This window comes from Hippopotamus amphibius, chromosome 9, assembly GCF_030028045.1.
Source record: "Hippopotamus amphibius kiboko isolate mHipAmp2 chromosome 9, mHipAmp2.hap2, whole genome shotgun sequence".
Taxonomy (NCBI): domain Eukaryota; kingdom Metazoa; phylum Chordata; class Mammalia; order Artiodactyla; family Hippopotamidae; genus Hippopotamus; species Hippopotamus amphibius.
This window is the reverse complement of record NC_080194.1, coordinates 35040478-35067274: the sequence shown is the minus strand read 5'-3', so window position 1 is coordinate 35067274 and position 26797 is coordinate 35040478. Positions and strand designations below refer to the sequence as shown.

At 46.6% G+C, this 26797-nt stretch overlaps 3 protein-coding genes across 4 annotated transcripts; 1 reads left to right on the top strand and 2 right to left on the bottom strand.

The window, feature by feature from the left end:
- Positions 1-553: 553 nt before the first annotated feature.
- AKIP1 (A-kinase interacting protein 1) lies at positions 554-9002 on the top strand. Of its 2 annotated transcripts, XM_057695663.1 has the most exons (6): positions 554-613; positions 829-1056; positions 1536-1616; positions 4138-4242; positions 5890-5961; positions 8561-9002. In XM_057695663.1, exons 2-6 carry the CDS (start codon positions 835-837, stop codon positions 8702-8704), a joined length of 624 nt encoding a protein of 207 aa, XP_057551646.1. In that variant the 5' UTR covers positions 554-613; positions 829-834; the 3' UTR covers positions 8705-9002. The 2 variants fall into 2 exon arrangements, with proteins under 2 accessions (XP_057551646.1, XP_057551648.1); XM_057695665.1 differs by lacking the exons at positions 554-613; positions 5890-5961 and having other exon boundaries at positions 620-1056.
- Positions 9003-9068: 66 nt separating this feature from the next.
- On the bottom strand, positions 9069-17822 carry C9H11orf16 (chromosome 9 C11orf16 homolog). The gene is made up of 6 exons (XM_057695662.1): positions 17656-17822; positions 16005-16161; positions 14161-14395; positions 12892-13545; positions 9928-10149; positions 9069-9315 (listed from the first exon to the last, which is right to left on the bottom strand). Exons 1-5 carry the CDS (start codon positions 17820-17822, stop codon positions 9950-9952), a joined length of 1413 nt encoding a protein of 470 aa, XP_057551645.1. The 3' UTR covers positions 9069-9315; positions 9928-9949.
- A 3529-nt stretch (positions 17823-21351) lies between these two features.
- ASCL3 (achaete-scute family bHLH transcription factor 3) lies at positions 21352-21897 on the bottom strand. The gene has a single exon (XM_057747379.1). The coding sequence runs from the start codon at positions 21895-21897 to the stop codon at positions 21352-21354; it is 546 nt and encodes a 181-aa protein (XP_057603362.1).
- Positions 21898-26797: the final 4900 nt, after the last annotated feature.

Sequence of the window (26797 nt, the reverse complement as noted above, 5' to 3'; positions counted from 1 at the left end):
GGGACTACGAGACCCTACATACAACGCAGGGGCCCCTGGCCCCGTGGGCCGCGCGTCCCTCAGCCTTCTGGCCAGGCGGACTCCCTTCTCCAGACGCCACCTTGGCAGCCGCACTGTCTGGCCTAACCTAGTCATCTCCTCAGACGAAAGAGGTTTTAGAGTAGCGATATCCCCAAATGTAGACCGGGCCTTGATAGGCGCCTGGAGGCACGCGTCTTATTCCCCACAATGTCTTAGCCCAACAGCAGACCACCTGACTTTACATCAGGTTCCCCGCGTTAAGCGACGGAAACGACCTCCAAGAGCCAGTTTCTGGTCCTGCAACAGCGTGGACAGACAACCTCCGCCACCGGCTCGACTCCGGTTCCCGCGACTCGCCAGCCGGCAGGCCCCGCCCCCTGAGCGCCGTCAGTTAGTCTGACAACCGGCTCCCAGGAGAGGCGGCCAGGACGCAGGAGGCGTGTCCAGCGCAGGCCGCGCGCGCTCCACCGCCCCCGCCACGCCCCTCTCCCGCACCCCGCCAATGGCCTGATGCGCCGGCGCCGAGTGTTCCAGGCCCAGCCCTCCCTTGTCGACCGTGCGCTGAGCGCATGCGCCTTCAGAGGCCGGCGGGGTGAGGGCTTCCTAGTTAGGGGAGGGGGAGACGGAAATGGAGGGGCTGCTCGCGCGCGGCTTCACCCTGGACGCGGCGCCCGCTGGAGAGCGCGTTGGGCGGAGCCGGGGGCGGCGGTCGCCGGGGAGGTCGTGGCCCTGGGTCCGACCCCGAGCTGGCGCGGGGACCCGGCGTCCCGCTGACTCGCCCATGTTTGTGTGTCTGTGCCCGCGCAGGGAGACATGGAGAACTGTTTGGCGGCCGCGGCGCTGAACGGGGTGGACCGAAGTTCCCTGCAGCGCTCAGCTAGGCTGGGTCAGGAAGTGCTGGAGCGGGCCAAAAGGAGGGCGGTGGACTGGCATTCGGTGGAGCGTCCCAAAGGCAGCGTAGGGCTCATTTCCCGGGAGCGACCCTACCAAGAAAGAGGCCCGGCAGCCGGCCCCCAGCGCCCTCTCCCTGGAGAGGTGAGGGCCCCTGTGCTGGGGACCAGCCCATTCATTGGCTCAGCAGCGGCTTTGCTGAGAACCAGGGCACGCCACACAGAGGCACCCGGGGATCCAGTCCTCGGCGGAAGCTAAGTATCAGGACAGTGCATCGGAGAGCCTTTTGAAAACTCTTGACGTTTGACAAATTCTTATTGGGTAGCTTTAGGATACCGCTAGATACCCCTAGTGCTCAGCCCTGGTTGGTCACTTTTTAAAACAAATCTTACAGGATACCATCTGATATTAGAGGAAAGGCAACAAACCTGTCTTTGTCCTGGAAAAATTGCGTGTCTATGTATTCCTTTTAAAGTTGTAATTCTTTCTCAGTAAGATCTTTGTTACTGACTTAAACTTGCAGAGGCCTGTCAAAAAGTAAAAGGGAAGCTATTCCCAAAATGACTTCCTTCTCCAATAGGGAATACCAGAACTCACCTGTGACTTGCCTTTTATTCACGTAGAGAGAAGAAAGACACCCCACGCTCAGTGCTTCCTTCAGAACAATGGCTGAATTCATGGACTACACCTCAAGTCAGTGTGGGGTAAGTTAGTGTAAGCCAAAGTCATGCCCCTGATCTACAAAGTGGATCTTTGTGGAATTTAGGGAGAATCAGGAGACTGCCTGTTCACCCTGCTCTGCCTTTGAGGGCGGGTTGTAATCAGCCAAGGATTTAAACCAGGTGATAAACCCTGGTTAGAATTCATTCAACAACTATTGAATGCATAACTTTATAGCTGTTATGAGAATGCAGCAATGAATAAGCCAGAAAAGGTCTCTGCCCTCACTATTGTTTTCAGCCTGGGGTGGGGGTGGGGCTATTTGCTGAATTCCAAAACAGGTCCAGATATTAGGGGTTTTTAAAACTTTGACCTGAAGTGTTTTGCTTGTTTTGTTTTTCTAATCAGTAGGATCGCTCTAAACTGGAACTGAGCCTCTCCGTTTCCAACGCAAAAATAGAAACAAAATCCCTCCATTAGATCTTTTTTTTTTTTGGTCTTCGTTGCTGCAGTCAATTGGGCTTTGCGCTGAACACCCCTCTTCCTTGGTGCGAGGGCTTCTCAGTGCGATGTCTTCTCTTATTGTGGAGCACAGGCTCTAGGCACATGGGATCAGTAGTTGTGGCTCACGGGCTCTAGAGTGCAGGCTCTAGTAGTTGTGGCACATGGGCTTCGTTGCTCCGTAGCATGTGGGATCTTCACAGACTAGGGCTCCAACCCCTGTCCCCTGCATTGGCAGGTGGATTCTTAACCACTGCGCAACCAGGGAAGTCCCCTCCATTATATCTTAGTCTCTGTTCCTAGCCCCTGGTAATGTAGTTTTTAAGTATGTCTCTTTGGGCCCATATCACTTGTTAGCCACAAAGGTGGTCATGTGGCACAGATGCCATGCCCTTATCGGCGGTAGTGTGACTTAATGGCAGGAGCAGCCTCCCAGGAATCAGATCTGTGTTCTGCCACTTCCTGGCTGTAATGCGCAGTTAGTCCCTCTCCACTTTACCTTCCCCATGGTAAAATGATGATGTCTCAAGTCCTTTCCAGCCCTTATAGTATGTTTCTTTGGTTTCCACTGAGAGATGAACACCAGAAAATTGTCATAAACTGTAGCATAAGGCACTTATGTCCCTTTCATTGACATGAAAGGTCCCATTCATTGACATGGGTGACCAAAGATTTTAAAGACCCTTTTCTCAAACCACACACTAAGATCATCTTTAAGTCCTTTAAGGGAAAGTTGAAGGTGTGCCAGCCAACATTCAAGAAAATCACTTGCATGGAAGGTACTCTATGTCTTCTAGGAATTAAAACAGACTCTGTGATCTCTTTCAGCCTTATTTAACATTTTATGATTCTTACGTGGTTATGAGGGTGCTGGTCTATACAGCAGAAGGAAGAGAATACCGTATTTCTGTCCTGCTTTTCAATTTCATGATGAATACTGAGATTCAGAAACAATCTCTAATATTTCTACATCTTTTACAAAATCCTTGTGACTCCAAGAATAGGATTCCAACCACTGAGATATGGTTTAGAGAGTATTTCTATGTTCTTATTCTGTTAAATGTTTTTAGAAAAATCCTTAACTTTGGCTCTACTATAAAGTGATCAAGTTAAACACTGTGGTTCATGATTCAGTAAAAGAAATAATATTTGTCTTTGGTGTGAGGTTTAGCAGATTGGTGTTCTTCATTTTGGTTTTCAGTTCATGCTTCAGTTCCAGTTTCCATTAAGGAATGGAGCCTCAGAACCCCTCGACTTTCTAGAGATGGAATTAAGAACAGTATTCTGAGTTTGCTTTCAGAATTTTGAAGCAGCCCCTAAATTACATCATTAGCTTCGTGTCTTGACGTGCTTTCCCCAGCTTCTCATTCTTTTGGTCTCTTGCCTTATTAAACATTGTCCTTACCCTTTGTTCAGAACAAGCAGGCTTATGATGTCCTCATCATTAGTCACAATCAAGGGCAAGTCTAAGGTTAACTTTGAGGGGGAGGAAGGAAGTAGACAAGAAAAAAACTGCATTCTGATCCTTTAGATTATTTTGCTTAAATTGGAGACTTCTCCCTCCCCTCCTCCACGTGGGGAGAATGGCTGCATAGCTGTTGGGTTTATGTTACATATCCTGTTATATTTCTAAATCTCAAGGAGATGCACCTCTCTCTTCTCTTGTGCTTATCTGAGACTTAGTAAACATGGACCTGTTAGTCACAACTTGTCATGAGAGGAGATGAAATGGCTTGTTTATTTGACATCGGGATGAGGATGTTGTGAAAATTATTTACCCTGGCAGAGAGCATGGTCCTACCCAGCTTGAGTTGCCAGAGTTCTTGCCCTACAGAGGCAGTAGATGGCAGCAAAGTAATGCCAAGTGCAGTTTCCTTCTCTGCAGCTGCTTTACACGGGCTAAGATTTGTTATATGACTTCGGAGGCCTCTCAAGAGGGCAGGTAATTTACCTTTGCACTCTTGCCTCCCTCCTTAACCACACTTTGCTCAAGTAACAGGGAGTTTTTTTGAAAATTTGACCAGACTATTTGGTTACCCAACGTCTTTCACATTACTTCTCTAGAAATATTATTCATCTGTGCCAGAGGAAGGAGGGGCAACCCATGTCTATCGTTATCACAGAGGAAAGTCGGAGATACACTTGTGCCCAGACGCAGGGAATGGTCAGGTATGTATCCTCAGCTGTGCTGTGCCCTCAGCCTCCCAAGATGGGAGGCCCTACCGCTTGGAGCTCCTGCTGGATTGTATTATTGGATGCCTGGGTGACTCAGCATTACAGCGCTCAGCAGAAATGTATCACCTCCCAGCCTTGGAGAACTGCTAGCAATGCACATGAAATAGGAGTTTTTGCCCAAAATATGAGATTGATGCCACTGTAGGATCTTCAGTTGAACCTACAATCCTGGGCCAAGGGATTCTTGGGCAGGCTTAACGAAAAATGCTTCAAATATCCTCTTCTGCATCTAGGGTTATGAACGAGATTTTTAACAATCACATATTTCACTCTAAGGTAGTGATAAGTATCATGTCTTTGGTAATTTTAAAAAAAGGAAGTGCAAGGATGGGATTTCTTTTAACAAAATGCTTTTCCTAAAGATAACAGTTACAGACCTCTCACTACAAATTACCTGTCTTTTACCATGTGTCACTCTGAGGAAGCCAAAGACTCTACTTGTTGAACTGATTCAACATGAGTCCTTTGTTGTTGTTTCTGGGGCAGGTGGGTTTTGTTTTTGTTTTTGTTTTTAAACTCCCCTAGTTGTACTCAAAGATAGCAAACTTAAGTCCAGAGTCTAATCCATAGGTTGGATTCCTGACTGCTCTGGCCTGTGGGTTTAGGGAAGGGATGGGAGAGTGGCCGCAGAGATGTGAGCGAGGGCTGGCTGCATGCCGGAAGTGCCTCCCGTTTCCCTGGCCTGGGGTACGAGGGGCCACACCAGAGCCCGGATCCTGGGCTCCCTTTTCTGCCCTTGCCTGGACCCTCTTAAGAGTGCCTGACCCTCAGGGGATTACACGTGGGCGAGAGTCATTCGTATCCCTCCCATCCCTTCCTATAAAATGTAAGTTGGTCCCTCTAAGGGAAATTGACTTTCTCAGTTCAGCCTCTTTGCCTCTCGTATTCCCACTGCTGGGAGAAGCACAGAAGAGAATTCTATTTTCTGAGAGCCTGTTAAATGTCAATCACTTTTGCACTTTTTTTAAAAATTTATTTGTTTGTTTTATTTATTTTTGGCTGCATTGAGTCTTCGTTGCTGCACGTGGGCTTTCTCTAGTTGCAGCAAGCAAGGGGCCACTCTTCGTTGCAGTGCATGGGCTTCTCATTGCTGTGGCTTCTCTTGTTGCAGAGCATGGACTCTAGGCGCATGGGCTTAGTTGCTCTGAGGCACATGGGATCTTCCTGGACCAGGGCTGGAACCCGTATCCCCTGCATTGGCAGGCAGACTCTTAACTACTGCACCACCAGGGAAGTCCCCACTTTTGCACTTTAAATCTTCCCTACAGTGTAGTATCCTCAGGTTATAGACTAGGAAACCCAGGCTTAGAGAAATTAATCTGTCCCTCTCAGTAGATGGCAGTGATAGGATTCAAACTCAGGTCTGAGTCCAAAGCCCATGTAAGGATAGAAGGTAATCATGGTAAACATCTGACTAAAAATACTTCACAGAATTCACTAAAAGCCTTAAGAACTTAGGTGACAAACTGGAAAACACTGACAGAACAATTGTTAGTTCCTAATTAAGTAGGAAAAAATTTCTCTCTACCATCCAAAAGTCAAAGTTTGGGCCCTGATCAATGTTTCTACCTCTCTCTTCAGAGAAAAGACACCCCCCTTGGTGTAGGAGGCATCCATCAGGCATCAGAGTGTGCACTAGAGGCATCCCAGCCTGTGAGTACAGAACTTCTAGGGTACTGGGCTTTACCAACACTGCAATTCCATGAACCAATTGACCTGATTATTATAGGGTTCTCTGTACTGAATGTATAGTATTGTTAAGTTGGGATATTTTTACCCTTTGGGAAAGTGTACAACATTTTAGTTCAGTGTAAAATTATGTTTTCTTGGTATCCTTCCTTCACTTGAAATTTCAGGGATACTCTTTGTGCCTGAACTCATAGTTGCGGTTGGAAAGAATGCAGAGTATTCATATCTCCATTCCTACAGCTCAGCTGGGCGGGCAGTGGGTCCTACTGGAATTCCAGCATCTGTTCAAGCAGCAGGAGGGGCCTGACCCTCCTGCTTACAAAGTGAAAACCATTGCTGAAATTCTGAAACCTGTACATTTGGTTAGATCAGGTTCCAAAACATTTGAAGGGATTTGTTCCTGTTTTCCACAAATGTTTCTCTGTGAAAACATATAGTGATGAGTTTTTCACTTTTAGGATAAAATAGTCTTTAGTTCATGAACCCAGGGAATCTTTTTTATTTTTTTATTTTTTTTTATTTTTTGGGGGGTACACCAGATTCAGTCATCTGTTTTTATACACATATCCCCATATTCCCTCCCTTCCTTGACTCCCCCCACCTCCCCTCAAGTCCCAGGGAATCTTTTAGAACTTGGAAGGGCTGGAATTCTGAAGAATGGAACTCCGGTGTGTTGCTGCAATAGTTTGCTTAATTTTTGTTTGTATACAATGTGCTACTAGCCAGGATTCAGAATATACTAGAGTGAGTAGTAACTAAGACTATTCTGCTTTTAGTACAAGTTGTTAGGCTTAGATGCCTCCAGTACTTGCTGTGTTTGGGTAATGCTGATCTTCCTGATGTTCATGGTGTTGGAATCACAGATGCCTGTCTTGCCCCTTTTACGCAGACAAATGAAGCATCCTTGGCTTTCTGCAATTCTGATATAGCTGTGTTTTCTGAAACCTACTTTTATTTTCATAGCTGTGGCATTGTCATACACATTCATGCCAGTTAAATGCTGATAAGCCTCCAATTTTGCAGTAAGTGGGCATGAAAGGATATAGCATAAAGCAGCTTTGGAAGAACTTGGCTTCAAATCTGTTTGCAAGGTGGAAAGAGAGGAAGTTTCGTAAAAGTAGAAATATTATCATTTATTCCTCCTAGCGGAACTTATTGGCCAGTAGTTTGGTCCCCCATCCCTCCAACCCCCACCTCCACCCCCGCCCCCGGGGGTGGTGCAGAAATAACAGCTTCTGCCTGTGGCTTTTCTGAGCAACGAGTGAGCATGTAGTGGTCTCCTAGCCGTGGGATAGGGGCTTTGGCTCTTAATTACAGACTCTTTTCTGGTTTGTGACTTTGCTCTTTGGCCATTTGAGCTGAGACCCCTCCTCTGCCTGCACATCTGCCATGACCACTTCCCAGCCAGGCATGAAGTCTGTCCTTGGAGGATGACTTGTGCTCAGCTCAGCTCTAAACATAAATCTTTCCATTAACTCCAGCTTCCAGTGTTTTGCACTGTCGATCTTTGACTTATGTCCTGATAAACCCATCGTAAGTTGAAAATATCATCCATTGAAAATGCATTTAATATACGTAACCTAGTGAATGTCATAGCTTAGCCTATCCTGCCATAAACGTGCTCAGAACACTTATATATGCTGCAGGTGAGCAAAACCATCTAACACAAAACCGACTTTATAATGAAGTTTTGAATAGTTCATGTATTGATAATTTATTGAATGCGGTACTGAAAGTGAAACGCAGACTGGTTGTATGAGTGCAGGATGGTGATCAGTGTATCAGTTGTTTATCCTTGTGATCACGTGGCTGACTGGGATATCGCTCACTGCCGCAGCCCAGCATCACAAGTATTGTACTGCACGTGGCTAGCCCGGGAAAAGATCAAAATTCAAAATTTAAAGTACGGTTTCTACTGAATGCGTATCACTTTCACACTGTCGTAAAATTGAAAAACTATAAGTCTGACCGTGGTAAGTTGGGGACCATAACGTATAGGAGAGCCAGTCTCCAAGGGAGGGCTTCCGCCAGCGAGCTCACTTGCTGCGTGACGGAATGGAATCTACTCGTTGTGTTCTCAGCTTCAGGAGAAAAGAAATGTTTCCTCCTCCTAGTAATGAATTTATCAAAACACAGTTAAAAAGAATGCTTCTCGTTTTCCCACGGTGCCTTGCCATTACTGCTGATCTGTACTAGCAGTGCTACTGCCTACTTTTGAGCCCTGAAGCAATCAACATTAGCCTTTCCCTCTACTATCTGATTCTTTCTGCTCCGATCAGAGTGTTCCTTTTATGATGCCTCATGTCCCTGTAACAATTTAGTGTTTTCACATACATGCTTATCTGTGAGCTAATGTTATAAACAAGGAAATACGTGTAAGGAGAGCCTGAGACTGGCCTAAATGGCAGTCCTATTCTGTGGCCAAGCTGAGCCTCGAACATAGGGCCTCCCTCTCCCACGTTAGTGCCTCACTCCATTGCACACAGAGGGAGCTGGGTGGAGGTGCCCTGACGGCACTGGGACACAAAGTCTCTGAACTGCGAATATCCGCTTTTCCTTTCAGGCTGAGAACATCTCTAAGGACCTCTACATAGAAGTATATCCAGGGACCTATTCCGTCACTGTGGGTGTAAATGACTTGGCCAAGAAGACTCACGTGGTGGCAGTTGATTCAGGACAGAGTGTGGACTTGGTCTTCCCTGTATGATGTTGACCATCACCGGCATCACATCACCTTTATTTTTTTTTTAAAGTATCAAGAAGAATAAAGCTACCATATGTTCTCTGAATATTTACACATTGATCCTGCTTTTAGTACTGACTGTAGTGGGTCAGCCTTCCTAGGAACTGGAGTTTGTCTCTTTCAGTGCCTATTTTAACTTGAAAGTCCCCTCACCCTCTTCTGCGTGAAGTAATAATATAATGATGCTGTCTGAATAGTTTTTACTGCCTGCTTTCCAAGTAAAGGTTAATTATGATAATAAAGGGAGAGATTTGGAAATGAAGAGAATTCCTTTTTATTGGCATTAAGAAGTCAAACAAGACGTCACTCATGTAGGACTGAGGCTTTATGAAAAGATGTCAGAGAGGCTGTGGACACGTTTGCCCAAAGCAGGCTGACCATGTTCTGTAGCTTCTGTGGAAGAGGCATCCTCAGACAGATTGCACCAGGCCCCTGGCAGGGAGCCCTGGCCAGGACCGCCACCCTCCTGTGCCCCTGAGGACAGGAGCCTTCCTGTCGCTCATCTGCAGGGATGTCTTCCTGGGGTGAAGATGCTGCTTATTGGACTATCGCCTGTGGCCTGAACTGTACCATTTCTGTTGAAGAAGGCCTTGTGTCAGTCACTTTGTAACTCCTGCTCAGCTACTTACCACCACTACTCTTTAGCTTCCTATAAGAGGAAAAAAAAATCCGAGTCTTATGCTAACTTTAAAAATCAGTGACTTTTGATCCTTAAAACTACAAAGTCATTGATGTGTCCTAAACGTCTTTAAGCTACCACACCAATGGTATTGTTGTGTCTCTCAGTTTAGTTGCCAAGGGATTCACCTCATTTTGAACATGTCTTTCCTCAGAAAAAAGGCCAGTATTTTATATGATGAAAACAGAGTTTTAAGTAGAGCTGTATTAGCATTCCTAGTGAAGAACAGACTGTCATGGACAGAGGGCCTAGTAAAAAGCAGGCCCATGCCCACCACCATAGGGTAGAGGGGTCACTTAAACGGGAATCCTTGCAGCCCCGAGAATCTAGTGATGAAATTCGTGGTTCTGTAAGCCTTCTGAAATCGTATGCAAAATTGTGGGTGTGTGCATTTTTCTGGCAAGAGGGGCCATAGGTTTTATCATTCTCAAAAGGGGTGTGACCCCAAAAGGTCAAAGAACCATGGAAGGAGTCCTTCAGAAGCCCCTTCCCAGCCATTCTGCTTTACCTCCATCCTCGGGGCTTTAAGTCTAGGGGGAATCCTGGTCCCCCTGATGTGCCGCGGCACCCCGACTCAGTTTTTTGTTTTCATCTTCCTCTGGCAGGATCTGTAGTGGCTTCATGCCAGTGGCTTCCAGGACCAGCTCCCTGCGACTCCCCACTGCTGCAGTTTTCACCCTCTGGTTTTTGTTGCCCTTCTCGTCTTTCCGGATGTTGCAAATTCTTGTTCCTAAAGCCAAAATTCAGTTAGTTGAATATGCCACCATTTTGGTAGGACTGGTCTTGACTAATGTAGAACAATATCAAGGATCACAAAATCCCTTAACTGTCTGAACCCTGTTTCAGTCAGAAGCGAGGGAGGAGAGCAGCATGACTGCTGGCGTGAATCCTGACCTCCAGGATTGTTAGGTTAGGATCAGACACTAACCTCACTGCCTGTAACTAAAAGGAGCAAAAGGGACTTACCCGGTGGTCCAGTGGTAAAGAATCTGTCCTGCAGTGCAGGGAACCTGTATTCGATCCCTGGTCCGGGAACTAAGATCCCACAAGCCGTGGGGCAACTAAGCCTGCGAGCCTCAACTAGAGAAGAGAAGACCCGCATGCCACAGCTAGAGAGAAGCCCAAGCGCCACAGCGAAAGATTCAGGATGCCGCAACTAAGACCCAATGCAGCCCAAAAATAAATTTTTTTTAAAAAGGAGCAAAAAGTGTGGAGGGCAGAGGACCCATACAAGAGGATTCTTAGAGGCAGAGCCTCAGACCAGACTGTCAAGCATCAGTACTTGATGGCAATCAAGCACAATTAGGAGAAACAAAGCAGCACATTTCCTTAAAAGGATATGAGATCTGGAGGGGAAAGAAGAAAAGCTCTGGTGTTTACCACTGTTTCCAGCCCAGGCGCACACATCTTTTTACACGCTTCCCCTCACTAGTTCCCCAGTGTGAGGCGCAGCACTCCATCTGGGATGAGGGCTGGTGGTGGCCCCTTTCTCCACGCCCCATCTGGGTACATAGCTTTGGGTGCAGAGTTAGGGCCTGGCAGAGGGCAGGCTCCCTGATTCTCATGGTTCGGCTCCAAGAATTAACCTTTGCCCAGAGCCTAACAAATGGTCCAGTACCTAGAGAGCCAGGCCAAGTACCTGAAGATACTATATTTCTCTTTATAGCCAATTATTAGAATTTATTTGGGGGTGGGGGGAACTTTAGAGTGGATCTGTTTAAATGTGGTGATGGGGAGGGAGACTGAATGCAGGTGTGGGTGGCTGGGCAGTGGACATAAGAGCAGTGTGTGCTTGGGGCCGGGGAAGATTTGTTTGGACTCAGTCGGGTTTAGAACCAATCTGGATAGAATGGCATGGAGCAGGCCACAGCCGTGGGAACGCTGGCCTGGAGCCTGGGACGGGCCTGACCACCATGACTCTCCGGTTACCCCACTGGCGTTCCTCTGCCTGAGGCTGAGCCTCATGCCACCTCAGTTGTTCCCCACAAACCTCATCCCAATTGGATAGATACAGCTTTTCTTTCTCCAGTCTGTGCTGAAGCAGGAAGCCGTGGAAGCTATGGAGAATTTAGCTTGAAAACTCTAGATGTTGGCACCATTTTTTATATATTATCACTTGTTGGAGGGCATACCCTGTAGAAACAGCTGTTCCAAGCAGCTTCTGCCAAGGCCTTTCACTGTGAGAAAAGAAACCCAGGAACCTGTCCCTGCCCCCACCTTTATATTGTCAACACAAAGCGTCCTCTCAGAGAGGGAAGGAAGAGCCCAGCTGGTCATAGCTAGATTCTTGTCCCTCTAATTATTTCCCTCTCAGAGGTGAGGGAAGATTGCACACCTGGAAAGCCAAGGAAGGAACACTTACATAAAATACAACAGCAGCCAACATATCCATCCCCGCCCACTCCAAAGCCCAGGGGTCCAGAGGAGTCCTCTAAGAAAGTTTCTCAGTGTAGAAACAACTTCTCAGCTTCCTGGAACTGAAGACTAATAAAGTCGTTACTCCTGGGGCAAGATTAAACTCCTCATGGGCTGAGAAGGCCTTCTGATTGAGAAGCTGTCCTGAAAACAGGGCAGTGGCTTCAAAGGGGGACCCACAATGAGTCCCAGCGTGGGCAGTGCCTACAGATCCTTACGCCCTTAGCGGTGGTATTCTTTAACCCTCAGTATTCTCGCCCCAGATTTGAATGTTCATTTAATTCACTGAAGGTTGAATGAGTCACCCCAGGGCCCCAAGAATCTAGTCTAGGGCTGGCTTATCCAAGCCACCTGCTTCACAAAGCTCTGCCAGCTGCCTTAGGCGTCTGCTCCTTCTGGGCCCCACTGGGAACTTACAGAGCACAGCATGAGGCATATCAGTGATACCCTGCTCTAACCTGTGAGAGCATGTCACGTGGGTCTTTGCTCAGGTAGAGAAGTTTGGGGATGGCTGCAGATTGCCAACGACAATGACAGTGACACTGCCTCCCCTCTCGGTGGTCGAGTGAGATGCATGAGGCTGTGCCTGGTTCTTCCCACTCTGACTTCCTAAGGGGCCCATCTGGAGAGTAGGGTCTGATGACCAACATTTAAAGACTAGTTTCTAAGCTTCTCAGGACACTGAAGACTCTAATACCTGGAGACATTCTGACTGTACATCTAGAGAAAAATCAAAGCCTCCAAGGAAAATGAGGGAGGGGAGGGTAGAAATGAACAATGGCAGAGTCCTGCCAGTAGAGACTAGTGAAGAAAGAAAAGACAGTTATCAAGTAAGGATGCAAACCTTAGCACAAAGATCAGCCCATCCTTCCTTGTTAGGTTTCTATTGTATCAGTAAAGCCCACCATTTCCCTCTTCTACAGCCTCCCTTCAACATGGCCACACCCCCAAGTGTGACTTCCAATCCCCGCACAGCAGGCATGTGCATCAGACTCCTGACAGACACAAGGGAGGGAAGGGAGCAGAGGCCTCAGCCCTGCCTTAGGAAAAGGTCTACCTGGCGTCCCAGGATGCGGTTCGGACCTGTTTCTCCTCCAGTACCTCCACTCGGGCTGGCAGAGGCCACCCTGCCTCCTCGGGGACTTCTCAAGAAGGATGGGGTCCGTGTTGACTGTGCTGTCTACCAGCAGCCTCTGGGGGAGGCCCATCTCCAGCTCATTCTGCAAATCTTCTTCTTCAGAAGCAGAGGCGGTAGAGGAGGAAGAACCAGCCACGGGCGCCTGCACTGCTACTTCCTCTTTAGGATGCTCAAGGGGCAAGAGCTGTGCTGTGGGCTTCAGCTCCACCTCTGGATGTTCTCTGGCTGGGACCCCTGACATCCTGATTAGAGGCCACCAGGTGGGCCCCGCCAAGGGGCAGCAGCAGAGGCAGCCCTGGCCCAGCAGCTGGCAGCAGGCATGCGGGTGGCAGGAAGGGCACAGGAGCGGAGTGCTCAGAGGAAGCCCGCTGGTGACACATCCAGCAAAGGGCCCCACCAGAGAGCAGTAAGGGGCCCAGAGGAGGGGCCTGGGGTGATCCGTGGTGAAAGCCTTGTACAGCCCACCCACAGCCTTCTTCCAGATGGCTGGGGGCACCCACCTGACCCCTCCAAGAGGCACTGGGGCTGTCATTCCATTCCAGAAGTGAACAGTAATTTCTTCTTTTTTGGCTGCTACATAACAGAAGAGGGAAACATTATGTTACAACCACCCCTTCTGTATCATGGGATAAGGGTTCTCCTCTCCCCAGAAGCAAAGCTTCAGCACAGCCTCTCTGCTCTGCTTCTGCCTCATGCGTGCCTCTGCCTGGAGGAGCCTGCCAGGGACATTCCTCACCTGCTCCATGTTTACCACCCTTTCCTGTGCCTCCATGTCTCGGTTTTCACATCAAAACCAAAATGCATCCTCAAGTGGGGGAAGGAAAGGAGAAGCCGCCTTCTGTCATTCTCTGAATGACAGTGATGCTGACTGGCTGACCCTGCACAAGGGGCCTGTCTCTGTCCCTGGACAACTTGGTGCAGGACCAGTCATGAGCACTGGTGTGACCCCAGGATAACCTCACCACACCATAGGTTAGGTAACCAACATAGTAGTCTTAGACTATTTTGCCCTGATAAAAATAGGATTTGTCTATCTGTGGCCACATCAGGATGAAGCTGCAAGTGAAGTGGTAAGGATTTTTTTTAAGCCTCTAAGACCCCTAAGCTGTAGAGACACCCTTTGCTCTCTCCTCGGCCTGATCACCAGCCTGGCTCCTGGGGGCTTGGAGGTCAGAGCAGCTCCCTTACCTCTCTGGGGGTCTCTTGCCTCCAAGCCCAAGAGAACAGTGCCAGGGCCATAGCGCTGTTGGTCTGGGCCCCAGAGTGCCAGCACCTTGTCCCCAGGTCGCAGCGAGTATTCCATGGATGGTGAGAACCGAATGACATCTTCCTCTAAGACCACGCTCTGCCGCTGGGTTGGCAGCTCTGGGCCTGTGACAAGGGGAGCCTCAAATTCCACCAGCAGGAACCCCCGCCTCTCCAGCTGTGGGAAAGAAAACACTCAGAATCAGACCAGGCATTAGAAGTACTACAGGGAGCCCCACGTTTCCCTACAACGCCTAGAGCCAGGCCCGGGGTCTCCCTCCTGCGCAGCGAGGCCCAGGTGCGGAAAGGGCAAAGCCAGGTGCTGCTCAGAGCCCATCTATGGCAGAGACAGGCCGGCTCTGAGGCCGATGCTCTCCCCTCTGCTTCTTGCCGTGGCCACTCTTGTTTATCACTTCCTGCCTTTCCCTTCCCGTGCTCTTCCGTTTCCTGTTTTTCTTTTCTCCTATCTTTATTTTTGGCCTGCAATTCACAGGAGTAACCTGGGTCCTCTGGACCTTTCCCCAAGCACCCCCCGCCCCTTCCAGCAGTCCCAGGAAGTGTTGGCCCTGTGTTTAAGACCAGCCAGGCGTGGGGTACCATCCACAGGCCCTCTCAGGCAAGAACAGGCTGTGCTGTCGGGCAGCCACTGCACTGCCAATACGTCCATGAGGGGAGGCTGGGCAAAGGAAGCAAATGAGCAGCCTGACAGAGAGGGCAGGAGAAGTACTAAGCTCATTAAAGGAACAAGCTGTGTTGAGAACTCAGTATGATTTTGAAGGGAGATAAAGTCTGATTACAAATTAACTTTTATCAAGTCACTAGACAGAATATATTTGAGCAAAACCCTGCGAATATTTCGTTTGAAATCACACATTAGTTACTTGAAGATGACAAAAGGACTTTTGATCGGAAATTCTATAATTTATATATTTTTTAGAAACCACACTAGTTTTCTCTCCATGGGAAGAGAAAAATCCCAAAGAAGCAAGAAGCTACCAAAGCAAAGGCCAGGCCTGGCCCCTGCCTGTGGGCACCGTGCTCCTGTGCGGAGGCACACAGGTGTACACGAAGGTACATGTTTTGCTGCTAAGATCCTTTAGGCTGGTGCCCATGATTCGACACACTGAATTCTCCTGAACAAAGTGCTTTTACTGTACATTTTCTTCACTGTTATGGGTTGAATTGTGTCCCCCGCCAAATTCATACGTTGATGTCCTAGCCCCTGGTACCTCAGAATGTGACCTTATTTGGGAGCAGGGTCATTGCAGATGTAACGACTTAAGATGAAGTCACACCGAGTATAGCTGAGTAGGGTGGGCCCCTAATCCAATGATTGGTGCCCTTATAAAAAGAGGAAATTTGAACACAGACATGCATCCAGGGAGCACAGCATGTGAATATCAAGGCCGAGATCAGGGGGCTGCTTCTCCAAGCCAAGGAACACCAAGGACTGCCGGCAAACCTCCAGGAGCTCAAAGAGGCACATGGAGCAGAGCCTCCCTCACAGCCCTCAGAATCGCCAACCCTGCCAACACCTGGATTTCTAGTCCCCAGAACTGAGAGACAATTTCTCTTGCTTAATCCACTCAGTTTGTGCCACTATGTTACCCAGCCCTAGCAAAGTAACGCACTCACTGACATTACATTTTCACTTCTACATCCTGGCCCTGGAAGATCTGTGCTTAGGCATGAAACTGAACTGCTGGGCACACACAGCTGGGGCATATCAGGTATGACAGGGCCACCCAGAGGAGCATACGGGGAGATGCGGGGACTTAGGGACTTGCCTCTGGAGCAGCCTTTATCTGAGCCCTGTAATAAAAGCCATCTGGTTCCCTTCTTGCCAGGACCCATGTGTCGACAGCATCTCCATTTCTTCCCAGCCAGCCAGGCCCCTGCCATGCTGGGTCAGCAATGTGGAGGCACGGGTGATAAGATGCATATCTGGGAAAAAGCAAATGGAATTAGGGAGTAGAGGAAACCAAGCCCTAAAACCATCAAGAAACACGTTTCAGAGTTAGATCCGAGTAGCGCTATGGTGTGTCCATGACAGATAAGGCGATGTGGAGTAGAAATCCACGTAAACTACCAAATGTAAAATAGATGTCTTGTGGGAAGCTGCTGTTTAACACAGGGAGATCAGCTCGGTGATGGGTGATGACCTAGAGGGATGGGATAGGGAGGGTGGGAAGGAGTCGCGGGAGGGAGGAGACATGGGGATATAGGTATAAATACAGCTAATTCACTTTGTTGTACAGCAAAAACTGGCACAACAGTGTAAAGCAATTATACTCCAATAAAGAACTTAAAAAAAGCAAAAAAGAAATCCACATAAAGAGTGGCAGTCTGTGCCTTCCGGCAAGGGAAGGTAAACTACTGGAAGGGGCAGAAGGAGAGGAGAGGGAAGGGAACCATTGAGGATTGGGAATTGTTTCAACGTAATCAGAATGGGATTAGCCTTGATATATTCAGGTTATGAGTGCTGGTTCTGAGACTAGACAGCACGCCAGAAGGAGTTCCAGGAAGGAAAGTCCTGAAGCAATGTGTGGGATTCCAAGATGAGGCGTGGAGGCTTGTATGGTGATGCCAAAGCAGCAAAACTACAAGGAGGCTGAGCACTGGGGGATCAGAAGAGATGAGGAAGTTTTTTAGCAGGGGAAGCACAGAGGCGCTGACTAAGAGGCTATGGGACAGAAAAAAGGAGAAGCTAGTTCTGGGAAATCTTGTGGATCCGACCAAGCCATAAGGAATTGTTGAGTCAGGGTTTGGGTTTCTGAAAAAACTGTTTACTTTGTGGGCAAGACAGGATACAGGAATGCTTAACTCTGGTTTTGAATGAGATGGTCCACACAGGTGAATCAAAAAAGGGGGCTAAAGGGTTCAGGCTGACATGTCTCTAACCTGGGCAGACGGACTTGAATAGCACGGAAATGAATCTGCACAACTTGTCTGTGCTTACAGCCTGAGGTTCCTTTCCCCTCTTGTATTCACAATGGAGACAGCCAACTAAGGATCCCATTCACAAAAAGCCAGGATAACTGAGGGATACTGAGGGAACCCAAGGAGGAAGCTGGAGACCTCATCTTAGTGGTTTGTGGCAGAAACCCTAATTCTCACATAGTGCCAGGGCAAGTCTCAGAGTTGATGGTAAAATGAGCTAGAAGATTTATAACTGGTGATGCATGACTGCCTTCTCTCACACATGCTAACTCTGACATCTGCCACTTGGCTACACGGTGGGACGAAAGCCTGGTCAACCCTTGATGTCGCTGGGAGCACAGTTTAGACTGCAGGAATATAATACCCCAAGCAAATCACAGCCTACACGGTAAAGAAGACTTTCGGCCTTCCCAGGAAGCAAATTCTCTCCCTCCTGGGCCATCTCTCCCACCATCTAGAGACAAGAACAGAGAGGAAAAGGGAAGCGGAGATCGGTACCTGGTGAGGGGGCTGTGCCGGGCGAGCCAGGGTGCTCGGGAGGCGAGGGGACAGGCGAAGGAGAAGTCCCAGGGAGGAGCAGTGCCGACCCAGGCAGGGGCCTTCAGGGTTGTGGCCACACTGCAGTATCTGGGCAAAGGCATCCCAGGCCCTGCGGAGGAGTCCATGGCCTTCGGCAAAAACACCTGGGAACAAGCGGCACTATTACCTGCGGGGCAGCCCACAGCCCAGCAGAGGGCGCCTGGCGCGGGCCGGGCTCAGCTCCGCGGCCTGCGGCCTCTCCGCGGCCCCACCCGCTCCCGCCCACACGCAGGTTGCCCCCTGAATCACCTGCCCCGGGAGACCCAGCTCAGGAAACAGGGGAGGGGGTGAAAGAGCACGAGTTGCGACTTTAGAGAAACCCAGCTGGAAATCCTTCACTGCCTGCTGGCCGCGGGCTCACACCGCCTCGGTGCTGCAGTTACCGCCCAGGAGATGATATATGGAAAGCCCCTGGCATATTTAAGGCGCTCAGTGTACATGAGTGGTCCACCCCCCACCTCCACCCCCGCTGTAGGGACTTCAGGGCTAAGACCATACTTCCCTTCACACATCCTAGTCCTGCGGACCAACTAACCCCTAACCCAAGCCACAGGCTTCCCTCCTAACCCAGTCACCTGCGGGACTAGACCGAGCTGAGAGCCCCAGGCTGTAGCCTCCGTAGACCTGCTCAGGGTGACAGCTGCCACCCAGGGCCCGAGATCACATGCCGCTGGCCCAGCCCACCACGGCCCTCGTGTCCGCTCCTGCCCAAGTCCACAGTTTTTGATCCCCAAGGGTACTCACCACAGCCCCAGACGCCTCCACCTCGGCCTCAGCCCCTTCCAACAGTTGGAGTTCACGACCTCAGCCCAACTGACTCCTGGTTGCCAAGCAGGTTGCCATGGATGCGAGCCAGCGGGGCCGAGGGACTGTACTGAGCATGTGCAGAGCGGTGACTGGGGCCTTGGGCGGCATGGGCGGGGCCAGAGGGTAGGGGGTTATTCTCTGCCTTTCTGGAGAGGGGATGTTGGCGGGAAAGGCCCGTGGAGCCTCAGTTGATCAAAAGCTCAGGCTTCTCCCCTGCCGGAAGTCAGACACGGTGGGAAGCCGTCATGGATCCCAGGAGAGTCTTGTGAGGGAGGGAGCTGACCCCACAGAGACTCAAGGCTATTGCTCTGCCTTCACCCGGTGTGGGCAGGAGGCTGGAGTGGAGGGAACCACTGGTTGGCCTAAGGACTCTAAGATAGAATTTGTCTGTAGTTTAAAAAACAGGAACCAAAAGTGTGGGCATGTTTGTCTGTAGCAGACAGGACTGCTGGGGAGCAAGGGCGGGACTATCACTTGGGGTGGGGGAGTGGACAGTGGGGACCAAAAGAACAGAAGCCTAGATTCTGCTCCCATCTGCACATCCGGGGAGGAGGCTGGTATTTGAGGCACCTGACAGTCATTGTGCACCGGTTGTGTGCCCAGCACTGTGTTCGGTGGAGAATAACAGAAAAGCATGTGGGTGTCTCTACCACATCCATTCCCCTGTTCCGCCAGTTCCTGTTTTTCTTTGGCTCTGTGTGGTTAGGAGAGGCTCACGATACCCCCCGATTGATGTGTGGCCATCAGCACATTCCATCCCCTGGCTGCTAGGGCGTGGGCACGTTCCCATGCCTCTCTAATCAGAATGAATCTCAAGACTTTTGTTGGAAATGCTGGTTTGTAGACGTTCTCTTTCCTCCTATACATAAATAAGAAAGCTTGAGGTTCTGGGAGCTTCTGACAGTCTTTCTGGGTCACTGAAGCTACTCCCAGAGAGGAGAGACCTAAAGAAAATAGGTTCTTGGTGACAGTGTTGAGCCTTGCCGGAAGGTAGCCCTACTGCTAGAAACTTCATTATGTGAGCCAATAAATTCCCTTTATTGGTTATACCAGTTTTTATCATTTTTGTATTGGTTGCAACCAAAAGCATCCTAACTGATGTCTACCCTCATAGAGCTTAACTTTGCAGCCAGGAGAATGACTGTTGTCCTAAAGGCTGAGTGATCTGGTGCACAAAGTTAGAGTCTAAGAAAGACTAATTAAGTCTCTGGATATGAAAGAAGGATTCCTGAATAAGATAGGTGGGATTTCAATGGAAAGGAAAAAGGATAATATTCCACTCCATCTTGGTAGGAAGCAAGAGCTAAGGGAGAAGGGTGCATTTGCAAGACTGTGATTTTCTTTTTGGGGTGTGGGGAATGGGGTGTCATGGGAAAATCAACATGTGGATATTTGGGAAGGGCCCAAATAGGTGGGAGCTTTGAAAACCAAGCAGATAAATGTCAACAATATCATAGTCAAAAGGAAGTTGTTATGGTGCTTGAGCAATGAAGTGACATGAAATACGTTAAGAAAGAATATCAGAGTGATGATGGAGCCAGCTGAGAACAGAGCCTGGGAGCCAGGGAGTTATCCGGACAGGATGGGAATAGGAAAATAACACCACCAAATATTTCCTGACACCTACCTGACTTGAATCTCTTTGATGGATGCTAGGAATAGAGGATGAATAAGACAGGTCCCTATCTTCAAGGAGCTTACAGTCTACTGAAGACAGAGATAGGTGTGCAAAGATAGCAGGAGTAAAGATAGGATAGAACGTCAAGGAAACGTGTGCGAAATAAAGGAACAAGTAATGGCTGTGGTGGAAAGATTTCACAGAGAGATGACAGTGGAGATGAATGTGACAGTATGTTGGAAGTCCTGCCTGGGCTTGGTGACAGACAGGACCTGGGAGTTAAGGAAGAAGGAAGAACAGAAATAAAGACCATTTGAAGGCAGACTCCAAGATAGGAGGGGTCACTGTCCTTCTCACATTTTCTGGCCTGGAGAACCTGAAGAATGGTGATGCTATGGACCAAAAAAAAAAAAAAAAAGGATAATAATAAATGTTAAAAATAATGATTATTATGTGCTTGACACTGTTAATACTCATAATAATCATATGGGGTAGTTGCTGTTACTATTATCCTGTGGATGAAGAACCGAGAAAACACCATGGGGAGGCAGCAGAGTCAGGATGTAAACGGAGGCAGTCTGACTACAGAGCCTGCCCTCTTAAGCCCTACACTAAGCTACCTGAGGAAGTCTGCTGCATGCAGGGAAAGGATGACTCTGAAATAATTTCAGATGACAACAGGTTTTGTTCATTACTTTTGCTTTAGCCCCAAGATACTTCCCTATCATGTAATGGGTGAAGTATAGATTTCTCACCAACCTCAAATAATAAAAGCCACCAAACTTTGACAGATCTGTGGAGGGTCAGTGTGATTGCTTATCATGAAGCATCTGCAAAGTGCGGTACAGGCGTTGAATACTCACTAGCCATACTTTACATTACTTTTGTGAGTTTCTCACAGCTGAGACTCTGGCCAAGTGTGGGAGAAGGGCAAGGTGAGAGGTATAAGGAATTCTGGGGACTCCTGTTGCCCTGAAGTTCTTGAAAGAAATCACCAAAGCTTAAGAAGCATTTTCTCACCCTATGTAACATAATGCTTAGCACACCTGAAACCCAGGTAAGAACTATCTGGCATAGGTTAGCATTTGAACTATTATCTGCCCACCCAGATGTTACATTAGGGAAACTACTGAATGATGTTAAGGGACCACATTTTGTGAAATTATTTGTTTCTATTTGGAAACATGGACTCAAATGATTCTAAAAATGGGGTCAGTGTGGCGGCTGGAGGTTGTCATTATGGAGGAACACTTCCTGGGGTTATTCTTGGTCTCTGCCTCATCAGGGTACAGAAGGGACTGCAGGTAATTAATGTACTTGATCGCGGCTCTGAGGGTTTCCACTTTGCTAAGTCGTTTCTCCAAGTACTCCTCTGGCAGATGATGTCGGAGCTGGGCGTAGCCTTCATTGACACATTTCACTCGCTGCCTTTCCCGCTCATTCCTTTTCCGAATAAAGGCTGGCCCGTAGGAGTATTCACAACTTCTGTAATTGGGATAAGGCATTGGGAAGGAGAAGGTGCAGGGTTCACCACAGTTCTCCATGATCAGGGAGTCACTGGAAAAAGGCAGCAATGGCAGGTCTTCAGAGTAAGGGGATGGCACTGGGCCCTCAGGGTACAAGTGGATTGTGACCATGGGGTCCAGATAGAAGGACCTGGTCAGTGGCAAGTGGGCAGAATCAGTGAAGACAGGCAGTTTGTCTTGCAGATTGGAGTAGCTTCTATTGTCCATCATTTCCTCTTTAGTCTGGAAACAGAACCAAGTTTATTAGTTTGGCCGGATCAAAAGAGAGCAGATATCATTGACTTTCTCCGAGATCAGAGACTTTTCTGCTGTGATGAATAGTGTCTGAGCTCATTCTGAAAACTAGATGGGGTTACAATATTCTGTGGGTAGCAAGGGTGAGGATTTTTGATGGTACACAGAAACAGCATGAAGTAACACTGACTTGCCTTGTGAGAAAGTCATTCCCTTTCAATTCTCTTTCAGTCTTTGTGATTACAAGGATATATCTTTAGTCTGGTGAGAGTGTGTCCTCCACACGACTAGAATGCTCTCTAATCCTCCTCAGATGGAAGCCTTCAACAGGTACTGTATCTAGCTAGAATCTAATCATATTTTACTATTAATTTCTATTTATTGTGAATTATGCTGAGTTCACATTTACAGTATTGATACAACGTCTCTTTTAAAAATGAATCTACTTGAGTAAAAAATGTGAACTGACTGCCAGGAACATAGTAAGTAAGTAGCAGTACAGGTGGAACATTAATATAACAAAGATTGTGAAGGTGTATGCAAATACTGACGTTTGGGAAACACTGAAACACCACAATATTCAAATACATGTTGGAGAAATTACAGACTAGTAATGATCATACAACCTCACAGGCATAGCCTTCTTAAATGATACCTGATAAGCCAGGGGCAAAACTGAAAATAAAAATAAGAAAGAGATCATCTGCACTTAAAAATTCACTATAAGATTCCCTTAATGAGAAACACCCCTAACACATTTAAAACAAAGTCAGTTTACATATTTTTACTTCGAACTTTAAATACATTGAGTAACATGCATCTGTATTTAGGCGTGTTTTTTTTTTTCATGGCACTTAAAGTATTATACTCCAAGAGGTCCTATATCAGCACATTCCCTCTTTCTGAATAGGCCTGCATCCAGCTTATTTATTACACTGCCATTACTTTTTGCCTTAGACTGTAATAATGTGGTCACAACGGATTTTACAGGGACATTACAGTGTAACTAGTTAACTGGAAGTCAGGAAAGTGCTGTAGGAAAAGAGCATTTTTTCTTTCAGTCATTAACATTCTCAAGTTTCAATCTTGGCTTTGCCTCTTCTTAGCTGTGTGTCCTTAGGCAAGTTTCTTAACCTTTCTGAGCTCTAGCTTATTACTATGTACAGCTGAGATATCAACTACTCTGCAAGGTGGTTGTGAGGATTAAATGAAAACCAAACCAAACAAACAAAAAACATAGTGCACCAAGCATTAGTTCTTTTCCTCTTTCCTTTCTTAACAGATGAATACTTGTGCAACATCCCTTTCTCACCTGCACCTTATAGAAAACCTGGCTTCTATTTTCCCTAACACTGGAAAATCAAACATTGATCTATCCAAAGCACATTTGCTGAGAGACGAAGAACATACCCAAAATGGAAAAGGAAAAGCCACATGAAATCTAATTGTGGACTTTCAGAAAAGAAGGAAAGATGGCTTTCTTTTTCCACAAAAAAAACAAAAACAAAAAAACAAAACAAACAAAAAACAGCCTTAATGTTTAAAGGCAAGATTAGATAACACTGGCACTCGTTTCTCTACCTGAGTAGAACAAAACTCTGCAGGCTGCACTATGTAATGACAGGAGCAGTCTCTAAGCACCAGAATTCAAGTGCAATAAAGTGTATTCTTGTGAGAAAACCTAGCCTGTCAAGTATGGCTACTGAAAAGACAAATGACTCTGGAAACAGAAAGGGCAGCAGGGGAGGGTGGATAGTGGATGAGGGGTGGAGAATGTGAGTGGTGGGGAGGGTTATAATAAGTCATGGTGAAACAGGCTGGAAAAGGAGTAAATGCCAGGAACAGCTCTTCCTAATACAGGGGTGGGGGTGTGGGAATGAGAGAAGGGCCATAGGTCTTATGAAAAATCAAAACAGAGGACTAGGAAGTGAAAGATTGCAAATTACTGATCCAATGGCCCAAAATCACTAACATAAAATGAAAATCTCTGGGTTACAAACTAGCCAAGATTCTGTCAAAAAGAAGAAGTTGCTGAGAGAAAAAGAGTTAGGAAATTCCCGAGCCAGGAATTCTAGAGGGTAAGAGATAAAGAACGTGCGTGGCAGCAAATTACGCAATGATGGCATAGTGGGTATGGAGCCCCTATTACTACATTTCTGAGAACACCAGAGCCTTATTTCTGCCTACAGCTCACAAGCTAGAACTGATACAACAGGGTACCAACAGGTAAAGCAGATGTCATCAAAGCCAATTACACACAAGAATTCTCTGGGTAGAGTTCATCCTGACTGATAATTCTAATAATAGCTTAAGCCTTGACCCAGATGAAATCTGAGTAATTTGTGTACACCACAGGTAATTAATAGTTTCTGGGTTTTAATGAGACTTTGCATAATTCTTGGGAAAAGAGCCTGGCGTCTTTGGAGACACACTGATGAGAAGCTTTTTCTATTGAGCATTTCCCAAAAGTTCACCAATCAATGTAGCAGCATTTAAATTATCTTTTAATCAAAGAAGAAAATCTAACCTCAACAGTGATAGAATGAAAAATGCAGTAGTGAAGAGGATCGAGATAGGAAGCCTAGTGGAAGCTGGACATGTTTGTAGAAATTGAGTAAAGTTTTCAAAAGAGAGCAACACAGACTGTAAGTGCTAGGGCTCCAAAGTCAGATAAACTAATAAACACATAGCTAATAAATGCACCTTACCTTTTAGGGAAAATCTCAGGTTTCTGTCTTAGAGCTCTTCTGGGAAATAAATGATGAGGTCTTAATGATAAAATCCTAAGAGATTCTGGATGCTCTGCTAAGCATAAAAGCCTCAACTTTCTGAGATATTACAAATATCTAGCGTGTAAAAAACAAAAAGCTGCAACTGCAAATATAATGGAGTTATTGAATGTCAGGGCTAGAGAAACCTTAGAAATCCTCCCATCCAATCCCTCATAAATTGTTGCAGAGCTAGCAGCAGAGCAGAGGTCAGCACCTAGGCCTCCTGACTTCCAAACCCCCAAATACCCTCCACTCCTCCAGGTGATTTAATCATCAGCAAAGCCAAATCTTTCAACGTACGTGATAGTTTAAGATAACGGAATAATCAGATAGCTGAAACGATTCATCATGTATCAGCTGTGCCTAGCGATTTTCTTAAAAACTGTGTTTTTCTTCTCCCCCCATGGGCTACTCTGGAGAACAGTCTCTTACCAGAATTTTGTCGCCAGGATGCTGTATTTTGGGTTGAGTCAGACTTAACCTGATTTATAGGTGATCATCTAGTAACAACATGCAAAACAGCTTACAGTTAAACAGAACTGCTCAGTCTGGTGTAGCTGTTTTCCCCACCTAATATGTAGACATGACAACATACAACAATTCTAAATAGAAAGCTTTGCTTACAAAATTGGACTCTTGTAACAAATTCTTTTGTGAAAAGAATACCCCTCCCATTCATCTGGGTTATATAATCTTACATCAAAATTATTTTTGGAAAATATCTTTAAGTAATAATCTCATAATGTGCAAATATTGGTCAATATTTTTAAAACAGAGATTAAGGCCATAACTGGAAAGGTCAACATGAACCTACATTTTATTATATATCTATTAAAATTTTTTTCCTTCTAAATAGACTATTTTTCAGAGCAATTTTAGATGCATAGCAAAACAGCAGAAAGTACAGAGTTCCCATTTACCCCCTGCCCTTACATATGCACATTCTCCTCTACTACCAACATGCTAGCCCCAGAATGATACATTTGTTACAATTGATAAACTAATACTGATACATCATTATCACCCAAAGCCCATAGTTTACATTAGGTTTCACTCTTGGTATTGTACATTCTATGAAATTTGATAAATGTATAATGACACATTATATTACTGATTTTTTTTATTCTATAGTTTTGCCTTTTCCATAATGTCATATAGTTGGAATCGTATAGTATATAGCCTTTCCATATTGGCTTCTTTCACTTAATAATATTCATTTAAGTTTCCTCCACTTATTTATTTATTTATTTGGCTGCATTGGGTCTTAGTTGGGGTGCGTGGGCTCCCGAACACACAGGCTCAGTAGTTGTGGTGCGCGGCTTCAGTTGCCTCATGGCATATGGGATCTTAGTTCCCTGACCAGGGATTGAACCCATGTCCCCTGCATTGGAAGGCAGATTCTTAACCACTGGACCACCAGGGAAGTCCCCTCCTCCCCATATTTTTGTGGCTTGTAGCTCATTTCTTTTTAGCACTGAATAATATTCCATTCTCTGAATACCATATGATATCACTTACATGTGGAATCTAAAATATGACACAAAGGAACTTGTCTACAAAACAGAAACTGACACACAAACATAGAGAACAGATGTTGTTGCCAATGGGGAGGGGGGTGGGGGAAGAATGGATTGGGAGTTTGGGATTAGCAGGTACAAACCATTATGTATAGAATAGATAAACAACAAGGTCCTACTGAATAGCACAAGGAACTATATTCAATATCCTATGATAAACCATAATAGAAAATAATATGAAAAAGAATATATATCTGATTGAACTTGGTGTACCCCCAAAAAAATAATAAATAAAAAAAATATATATATATATCTGAATCACTTTGCTGTTTAGTAGAAATTAACACGTAAATCAACTATACTTCCATAAAATAAAATTAAAAAAATATTCCATTGTCTGGATGTACCACAGTTTACGTATCTATTCTCCTACTGGAGGACTTCTTTCATTGCTTCTAAGTCTTGGCAGTTATGAATAAAGCTGCTATAAACACTCATGTGCAAGGTTTTTGTGTGGACATAAAACTTCAACTAACTTAGATATTAAATGCCAAGGTGTGCAATTGTTGGCTCACATAGTATGTTTTA

Excerpts from the sequence above, each read along its gene's own strand:
- C9H11orf16 (XM_057695662.1), bottom strand. The coding sequence starts at position 17,822 with ATGGACTCCTCCGCAGGGCCTGGGATGCCTTTGCCCAGATACTGCAGT. Across the intron at positions 14,396-16,004 it reads AGATAAAGGCTGCTCCAGAG|CTGGAGAGGCGGGGGTTCCT; the intron begins GCAAGTCCCTAA and ends TCTTTCCCACAG. Across the intron at positions 10,150-12,891 it reads ACCGCATCCTGGGACGCCAG|GAACAAGAATTTGCAACATC; the intron begins GTAGACCTTTTC and ends TTTTGGCTTTAG.
- AKIP1 (XM_057695663.1), top strand. The coding sequence starts at position 835 with ATGGAGAACTGTTTGGCGGCCGCGGCGCTGAACGGGGTGGACCGAAGT. Across the intron at positions 1,057-1,535 it reads AGCGCCCTCTCCCTGGAGAG|AGAGAAGAAAGACACCCCAC; the intron begins GTGAGGGCCCCT and ends TTATTCACGTAG. Across the intron at positions 5,962-8,560 it reads CACTAGAGGCATCCCAGCCT|GCTGAGAACATCTCTAAGGA; the intron begins GTGAGTACAGAA and ends TTTTCCTTTCAG.
- ASCL3 (XM_057747379.1), bottom strand. The coding sequence starts at position 21,897 with ATGATGGACAATAGAAGCTACTCCAATCTGCAAGACAAACTGCCTGTC.